This window comes from Silurus meridionalis, chromosome 4, assembly GCF_014805685.1.
Source record: "Silurus meridionalis isolate SWU-2019-XX chromosome 4, ASM1480568v1, whole genome shotgun sequence".
NCBI classification, from domain to species: Eukaryota; Metazoa; Chordata; class Actinopteri; order Siluriformes; family Siluridae; genus Silurus; species Silurus meridionalis.
In genome coordinates this window covers 13,311,725-13,321,526 of record NC_060887.1, presented here as the reverse complement: position 1 = coordinate 13,321,526, position 9,802 = coordinate 13,311,725, and the positions used below count along the sequence as shown (strand labels likewise).

Genomic DNA, 9,802 nt, shown 5'->3' with positions numbered 1-9,802 from the left:
TAACTTTAACCTATTATTATGCAAAGTGTCTGAGCTATGAATATTTTACATAAACACCTTCTGGTATTTGCCTGTGCCTGTGCACCATATGCTCAGGTGTCATCCGATGCTATAACACACATCTTCCACTTAGAGGCAATGCCCTGCTTCATGTTAAATACCTCTTCAAAGAACCAGTGCACACACTATATTAAAAACTGTAATCTGTAATATACATATTCTCTATATGTAAATAGCAGGTATATGCACTTATTATTACATTGCTGTATAATTTTAATGTTGTACATTCAACCAGACAGTAAATGTATGCATAGGGATGTAACGAAATAGAAATATATATCATTATAGTTTTTGCATGACTCTAAATACTGTATAGAAATGAATAAATGACCAAATGTAATAAATGTATTTATTAATTAATGTATTTATTTTATTCGTTTTATTAGATTTTAAGCAGGCAAGTGGTTGGATGTAAAGTTTACAGGATGAAGAATATCGTTAACTTAAATATGAACAATGCATTTACAGCAATGCCTGTATTGTGTTCAAACACAAACTTTATCTCTATTTAACAAAGTAGGAGTGCCATTGGCCACACCCACTAAATCCAAATACAGATATGAATACTTGGAGCATTAAGCAAATATAGACTCTGGCTTTGAAACTTTTCCCTATTGTAGACATAAAGCTGGTGAACTCTAAATCACCTTCACATACCATATAGCAGTTGCGTCGTGTGTATTTGTAATGCAGTGTAATGTGTAAACAGACACAGCTCTGAGATTCACTGTTGTCTAGAGAACTGAAACCTAAAACAACGAACAATTGATATAGTGTGTTTTATATTTCTTCTTTATAGCTGACATGTGTTTTCACAATAATACTCTAAACAATAGAACGAAAATCTAATGAAAACCAATTTAAAAAGATTCATCATTTAAGGAAGGAGGGGTATTTTTTAACATCCCACTACACATTTAGTCCCAATTTGCTGTTGTTAAAACCGCCACTCTTCTGGGAAGATGTTTGGAGTGTGCTTGTGGAGATTTGTGCTCATTCAGTTATACAGGGCGTAAGTAAATTCAGGTACAGATGTAGCATGAGGAGGCTTGATGTGCATTCACCATTCCAATTCATCACAATAGTGTTTACTAGAGTTGAGAACAAAACTCTATAGGAGGCCACTCAAGATCTTCCACTCCAAACTGTATCTTCATGGAGCTGGCTTTGTGCACAGGGGGCTATGTTCTGTCAAAGATCCTTCAGATACAAAAATATTGTGATACCTGACAGGCATTTATGATTCTTCATTAAAATGTTACCACATAGTTGGAGGATGTATACTGTATATAGTCAGGTTTGCCTCTTTATACAACCACAGTGGATTTGAAATGCAGATTTTAATAAAGTGTAAGATTTCATCTTAAATTTAGGTGATAGAAAAAATCCACATTATCTGTCAAACATGGGAGCAGTATTATGGCATGAAAATTTACAGCTACATGTCAATGGGGTATTTACATTTATGGCATTTGGCAGACCATTTTATCCAGAGTGACAACTCATTATTTAAGTGGTTAGGGGCCTTGCTCAGGGGCCCAGCAGTGGCAGGTTGGTGGTGTCAGGATATGAACTCGAAGACCTTCTGATCAGTAGTCCAACATCTTAAACACAGAGCTGTCATTTCTTAATTCCATTCAACCAAAGCTTAACGCACTTGTTGCTTTCTTTTAAATCATTTGTGGCTGTGTACAGAGGCAAAAATACAATGCAAATGCAAACTAATGCAAATATAGAATTATGTAAAGTAATATTTTAAAATAATATGTTTTTATGTTTGCAATTTCTTTCTTGTATTTTTTTCCCTGGGGAAATTAGATCTTGTGACCGCAGTGAGAGCGAAAAAGTGAGGGCTGTGAAGTCTTTAAAGAAAAAACCTTTAAACAACACGTTTTCTGTTGGTTCACTGCTACATATTAAAAAGAAAATAGGTTTTTGGTGTGCTTTCAGAAAGGATGGAGTTTGAGTGTGAAATGTTAAATATCACAGATTAAAAATATAACAGAAACAAAAAGAATGTGTGGTGGCATTTCTACAGTGTGGAAAGATACGATATATATAGTCATAATGTCACTGGCAATTCCTGAAACTAAATATTTACAACCATAAACAATGGTGCACTTTTTTTGCTGTGTTTTTTTAGCACTGCCTAGAATAGTTCACATATATGGCATTCACACCCCAAAATATTTCTAGCAACATCATGTAACAATTGCTAATGAGTGCTTGCTGTATGATTTAGAGGATCAGCAAACACACCATGGCTGCCATGGACACTTGATGAACAATGCGCCAGCTGTAAGTAGCTGCATGGCCACGGTCGTGATAACAGGGACTGTTTGCCTTATGTTACATACAGTTGGCCAAGTTTGCACCATGGGAAATCCATTTGAGAAGGTGAAGGCAAAAAGGTTGTGACAGGAAGACTGAAAGCTGGCAGGCGCAAGATGAGGGTTTGGTCCGAGTCCAGGAAATGGCTGTAATGAGACTTTCTGTGAAAGTTCAGCTGTTCGTTGAGTCAATCAAACCAATAGCAGAATGTCCGTGTTCAGCAGAGTCGATCGTGTTGATAGAATAAAGTTGCGGCGTTACGCCTAATGCCAAGGAAAACATTAGTGTGCCTTACGTTGTTTATAAAGCTTTTTCTAAAGGAGCAAATATGATTGCGGGGGGATGAAGAAAGGCTGAAAATGCAAAAAAAAACTGATGATTTACATTGCATAATTTTACTTCTCTTGAAGCTTATCTTCACCGAATTCTGAAAAAAAAGGAAGAAAAAAAATTCTTGCATTTCCGTCCTGTCTTGCCTCATCCTACATTTCTCACAAGTTAATATCCCTGAAAGCAATGCTAGTTTAATGATTGAATGATGTAAAAATGTGCAGTTTCCTTCAAGTCAAAAATAAAAACATCAACACATCATGAGCAATTGAGCACAAAATCCTTGAATATCATTGAATCTAAGTGCAAACAATAACACAGTTCACACACTGCAGCCTGTAGATCAGCAGCCCAAGTCCAATTAAACTTTCTTAGGGGAAACATCTTCTTATCTATTTCAGTCATGCTTAATCAGGAATGCTGCTGATTAGAACTCAAAGTCGAATCACTGCCAGGAATCCACTGACTAAGATTTAGAGGGTAATAGAGACAGCACAGAGTGAGAGGGTGACATGAAAAAGCAGAGAGGAAAACTCGAGAGTAGATTAAGAGAGTAAGACAGCAAGTGTGTAAGAGACCTACAGGGACATGACATATCTATGGAGCAGAAAGCAGCCAAGAGAGAGAGAGAGAGAGAGAGAGAGAGAGAGAGAGAGAGAGAGTATATGAAAGAAATAGACAGCTATGAAATGACAGGCAGCACGAGCGAATGGGTTGGGTAAGCCCTAATGAGACAGACAGATCAACGAGCTAGGGAGCACACTGATCCAAGGCCTATAAAAACACACACACTCACACTCACACATTCACACACACATACACACGCACACCTTTGGATGCATGATGCCACAGACTGGTGGACACTTGTAGTCATTCCAAAACGTAGCTGATAGCTGTTCACTCACTTGAGGGTCCACTGTACTTACGTTTCGGCAGTAGATAAAAAAGTGCAATCCCATGCAAATGGACAGGACAGCGTGAAGACGTGCAAAGATTTTCCAAGAGACCTAATCTGGCAATTCAGCCATGTCTGTAAGTAAAATTCTCTTTTGCAATTTTTGTAATGCATCACCCACATATTCAATGCATGAAAAGCATTTATTATTGGTAGTAGTAGTAATAGTAGTAGTACTTGTATTAGTAGTAGTAGTAGTACTAGTAGTAGTAGTAGTAGTAGTAGTAGTAGTAGTAGTAGTAGTAGTAGTAGTACTTGTGGTAGTAGTGGTGGTGGTGCTTGTGGTAGTAGTAGTAGTAGTGGTGGTAGTGGTGGTGGTGGTGCTTGTGGTAGTGGTGGTAGTGGTGGTAGTAGTGGTAGTGGTAGTAGTAGTGGTGGTAGTAGTAGTGGTAGTAGTGGTGGTGCTTGTGGTAGTAGTAGTGGTGGTAGTGGTAGTGGTGCTTGTGGTGGTGGTGGTGGTGCTTGTGGTGGTGGTAGTGGTGGTGGTGGTGGTGCTTGTGGTAGTAGTAGTAGTGGTGGTGGTAGTGGTGGTAGTGGTAGTGGTGGTGGTGCTTGTGGTAGTAGTAGTAGTAGTGGTAGTAGTAGTGGTAGTAGTAGTAGTAGTAGTAGTAGTAGTAGTAGTAATAGTGGTAGTAGTAGTAGTAGTAATAGTGGTAGTAGTGGTAGTAGTAGTAGTAGTAGTAGTAGTAGTGGTAGTAGTAATAGTAGTAGTAGTGGTAGTAGTAGTACACTTTTTTGCAGTTCTAGCCTGCAGGCTGTACATGGATTTGTGACTTGTTTCAAACCTGTTAACGATCCGCTAACCATCTCGCCAGATCCTTTACATCATTTTAAAAGTGTCATATAACAAAAACCCAGCATGTGCACTGGATGGCAAATGATATATCAATTAAGCAAATCATTGTGATTCTTGCCATACCGCGACATGTCAAAAGGTGTCACAAATGCATCGGTGTCTATAATGACACGACTCTCTGTGTATTGTATTACAGGGACAAAATGTCGACAGGGTCAGCAGGATGTGATGTTATGACAGGTGCACAGACACAAAAGTGGACGTGACAAAATATAAAGGACACTAAACAGTTCTTGTTGTTTTGGCTTGAAAATTTTAAACGAGTCTGTTTTAAAGCCTTTCAGGGAATTTCAAAGATTTGAGATTGCCTTATTTGTGTATGATGGTACATCAGCACTGTGAAGATAAGAATTGAGTGAAAATAAGGATTGTAAGAACAAATCAATGAGAAATAATTTTTTTTTTAAAAAGTAACATTTTTCATCCCACACAAGCAGGACGTCTTTCATATCTTTACTTTATTTTGTTTGTCTAAGAGAGTAAATTGCAAATTGTATATAATTAATAATAATAATGATAATAATAATAATAATAATTATTATTATTATTATTATCATTATTATTATTATTATTATTATTATCATTATTATTATTATGCACCACCTTTTATATAATTTTTGCTCAAAGTACTTTACGGTAAAGAAACCCAAAAATAATCAGCAAAATAAACAATACATAAATACATAAATAAATATAATAAATTAAAAACATTGTGCAATTATAGGTAAAAGTAAAGAAAAATAATAAAGCATATTTAAATATTACATGTAAATTACTGTTGCTGTAAATTACTTTGCTTAATCCATGATGGATGGAGACTAATAAATGCTTCATATGTTCCACACTATGTGCATGAAAACAAATGGCTGCTTCAGCACTCTTTCATTGGTGAATGTCTGAACATAAACCATGTTCCAGATTGTGACTTTTCTTACTTTATTATATTACAATTATAAGAAACAAATAATAAATTAACATTTTCTAAAGAAAGCAAGCAGTTAGTAGAGTAATCTGAGGACGGTATAATTTGAACGGACAGATCAGTGAGATCACAGATCGCATTAAATGGATTCTATAAGCAGAGCTACAGTCTGAACTGATACTACTGGTACTACATAAATGTCTTTAGGTGAAAGAAACATCTTGGAAGTGCAAAAACTAAGAGTCCCGTGAGTGGAACAGTTTTTGATCGAATTCATACAGATTTCAGTATTTCCTGAATTTTGCATGTATATGTCTGAGTAAGAGCAGTGGCCCCAACATGCTTTGCTAAATATACACCAAGCTTCTGAGCATCCAATAAAACTTAAAAATACGTATGATAATTGATAGACATAAAAGACGCAGACGTATCAAATGCACTAGCAGAAAGTTTTACTAGATTCTAGAATGAGCTAGAATTTCCTCATTAATAATAAATCACATGATCTGTAATAAAAATGAGTCGAACATATGTGACCATGTCTTGCCAAATGCCCACCTGGTTCTCTACAGTTCTGACTAGAGATCTAGCAATCATTAGGGTGTTATAATGGCTATGAGGAAGATTGGTGACCTAGAATCTGCTGAAAAAAAGGATCTTGATCCATGCGGTTCCAGCTTGTATGGAAAATGCAGTGAGTTGAAGGGTGTGCGTCTGCATCTGGCGGTACATCAAAGAATACTTCTGGAGAGAGTATCAGCAAAAGGAGGGACAGCATGCATCACACACTTCACCCAGCCTAGCAACGCTGAACACACTACTGTACGTGTCCGCGGTACACACTCCAGTCTCCCATAACACGTGTTTAAACTCGCTAATAATAAAATACCGGTTAAAGCCGTCCAATTAGATGGTATGCTGCTTGTGTGTGGTCTTAGGGAGCCATGCAGCTGCAAAGATTTAATGTATGCTGCAGAGATATGTTTGTATGGGAAACATCCTTCAATGAAGTTATGAATATTATTTTATATATATATATATATATATATATATATATATATATATATATATATATATATATATATATATATATACACACATATATAAATAAAATGCATATGCTTTCATATACTTTTATTTATTTATTTATTTATTTATTTATTTATTTATATATTAAGACTCCTACTTAGCAAAGGTCAACGATAAATATAGTCAAGTTTTGACAATGAGTTTTATGTTACATGAAGATTAGCAGAAATCCTGTGCTGACTATTTTGAGCAGATGGAAGGTTACTGCTATTGTGTGTACCATGTCCTGATTGATATTACGCTGTAGCGAGCAAGTCAGACAGACCAGAAATGTTATATGTGCATACACACATAGACTTTATGCTTATTTTACCTTTTCCATATTGACACTATCAGGCTAACAACTTCTGAGAACTGATACAGAGCATGTGGGGTGTTGCTTTGTTATCAGGACTCTGCACGGGATCTGGACGAGTTGTGCTATCTAACAGCCCAGAGTATGACGTCGATGGTGACCGCCGAGCATTTTCGCGTAATCAAGAAGCTCGGAGAGGGGTCGTACGGCAAAGTCATGCTGGCTGTGCACAAAAAGAGAGGTTGGTGATACAACACACCACGCTGTAATCCATTACACCGTGGGGATTTGTCTAGGTCCAGTTACATCAAATGCCTTGCTTAAACAGGTTCGACTGACTGAATGGTGACAGGCAGTTATCTTTTAACGCTGCACCATTATGGATTAGTTTATCACTATAAATAAGACTCTTGGAAGCGGGTTGTGTTTTTTGTGGTGCTTTAATGTTAGTTTTGTGTGGCGCCATAGACACAACAACCCATACTCAACAAAAATAAATGTCTGTGAAAGATTTCAGACATGAAAGTTTCTCATTTGAACTAATGGGTTTTACTCTACCTGATCTATTAAGCTTCCTTCAGCTAAATATGCACATACTGGGATAAACTTGAGCAAAAGATCTGCTACACAAATGTAGTGTCACTGAAATACAGCTATTTTTCTTCTACATGTTCATTGTTTCTAGTATTTGATATATCTGCTATGCTGAAACAGTGTGTTTTAGAGAATACGACTAGCAACTAAAACCTCTCTTTTTTCGTCAGCTTAAGTAAGTGGTTCGCTCTGAACACAGTTGAAGGCAAAATTAGCATACTCTTATTTCAGAATGGAACGATCCGGTTTCTTCATTGGTAATATTTTGGATATTTATATTGAAAAAAGTTAGTAGCTTAAAAGCCGAAAACTTTTGTATAAAAACTCTTTTCGATCCTTCACTTTCAGAACTGCATCTATTCTTTTTTTGTGTGTGCCTTGCTGAATTTTGCTGTTCAAACTTTTCAAGTTTAATACTGCATATCTGACTGTTTGGTCAGTCTTTGTTTATTCTCTTTGACACATCTGTTAGAGCTCTGCCAGGTCATGCGTGCTTTTAATAAATTTCTGCCATTTTGCCTCATGTTTTGGCTTGTTGCAGTTGTATTTCATTTAAACCCTGTGAGGTAATATCAACAGTAAATCCAATAGAATCCATCTTTCAGCCAAAATCCTTTTCTGCTTTTGTGTTTTTATAATGTTGTTCAGTGTAAACCAAGATGTATTTTTTACTGAATAATTTTTTGCTCTCCATGCTTTCCAGGCACACCTATGGCACTAAAGTTCTTCCCTCGCTCCTCCACCACTCTCCACACCTTTCTGCGTGAATATAACCTCTCCCTCTCCTTCTGCACTCATCCATCACTTACACGTGCCTTGGGAATCTTTTTCTCCACGCCCTCCCACTATATCTTTGCCCAGCAGGCTGCTCTCTATGGAGATCTCTACGATGTCATTGTGTCAGATGTGAGTCTATTTACAGGTCTATTTATTTATATTAAAAAAACAAACATGAAGGCTAGTTGTGCGTAATTTAGACCCTGCTCAGACTCGGGTTGCATTTTGTTTTGCTTATTTGCAGATTCTCCTTAAGTATAGTGTAACACACGTGGAGATGATTTAGTCTTGTGAGGGTTTCAAGCATTGGGATATACCACATCTAATGTAACATATAAAGTTCGAAATTGGACCAGTATAGTGATAATATTAAGATGAACAGCAGCGCTGAAAGGCCAGGACATACAGTACATATACTACGTGTGTTCTTACTCTACAGCAAAAACACCTGGTCCTGTCATCAGCCAACTGCTATCTAAGGGCACACCAGGCTATATAGGAGATTGAATCTGTAGGATTAATTCTCCTCTCTCTCTCTCTCTCTCTCTCTCTCTCTCTCTCTCTCTCTCTATCTATCTATCTATCTGTCCGTCTGTCTGTCTAGGTGGGGGTGAGTGAGGTGCAGGCTCAGAGTGTGATGTCCCAGCTAAGTGGTGCAGTGTCTTACTTGCACTCCCTGGGCTTTGTGCACCGCGACATTAAACCCGAAAACGTGTTCCTGTGTGCCCCGAACTGTCGCTGGGTCAAACTGGGGGACTTCGGTCTTGTACGTCTTCATGGCACAAAAGTGCGTGCTGTCTGGTATGAATCCCCTTTTTGCGTACCTGAGGTTGAACGGGTCAAGCACATTAAGAAAGAAAGTGCAGGCAAGCAGAAGAACGAGGAGAAAGAAGATATCTGGATGCCAGTGGAGCCTGGTTTGGATACCTGGGCTCTAGGGATTCTTACATACTGCCTGCTGACTAGTTGTTTTCCGTGGGAGGAGAGCACGTCAGATGACCCGGGTTACCGCCAATTCTGCACCTGGTTTAACGATGTTAAAGAGAAGGAGGAGAGGGGCATCGGACAGAACAGGCCCATGGACAGAAAGGAAAGAGGAACGGACAATAGGGAAGGGGAGGCAGAAGTGGGAATACCTTCTCAGTTTCAGTCTTTAAGCACCTTAGCTTTGACTTTGCTCAGAAGACTGCTGCACCCACTGCCCGAGCAGCGTGGCATGCCTGACGAGGTCCTCTCCTACCTCGGGGGACCATGGCTTTCGAAAACAGAGGAAGAAGAGAAAAGGAGACAACAAGAGGCACAGGAGGAAGCCAGGAAGATACTAGGTGGGGGAATAGAGGAAGACAAAGAGAGAGAGAGAAAAAGGGAGAGATAGAAAAAAGGGGATGCTTCTTTATACTGTTTATATTTTGGAATGTATAAAGTCATGTGTTTATATTATGATGTGACATCATGTGATGAAATCGGAATATATTTTCAGATGGTTTCTGAAAATTCACTGTTACTATTTACTAATTCAGATACTTTTACATATATACACACACACACACACACACACACACACACACACACACACACACACAGACACACAGA

The 9,802-nt window shown here is 38.0% G+C and overlaps 1 protein-coding gene across 1 annotated transcript; it reads left to right on the top strand.

Annotated features, from left to right (window-relative positions):
* Positions 1-3,374: 3,374 nt before the first annotated feature.
* sbk3 (SH3 domain binding kinase family, member 3) lies at positions 3,375-9,802 on the top strand. Its single transcript, XM_046847840.1, has 4 exons — positions 3,375-3,753; positions 6,935-7,079; positions 8,136-8,338; positions 8,814-9,802. Exons 1-4 carry the CDS (start codon positions 3,748-3,750, stop codon positions 9,582-9,584), a joined length of 1,125 nt encoding a protein of 374 aa, XP_046703796.1. The 5' UTR covers positions 3,375-3,747; the 3' UTR covers positions 9,585-9,802.

Excerpts from the sequence above, each read along its gene's own strand:
- sbk3 (XM_046847840.1), top strand. Across the intron at positions 7,080-8,135 it reads GGCTGTGCACAAAAAGAGAG|GCACACCTATGGCACTAAAG; the intron begins GTTGGTGATACA and ends CATGCTTTCCAG. Across the intron at positions 8,339-8,813 it reads ACGATGTCATTGTGTCAGAT|GTGGGGGTGAGTGAGGTGCA; the intron begins GTGAGTCTATTT and ends CTGTCTGTCTAG.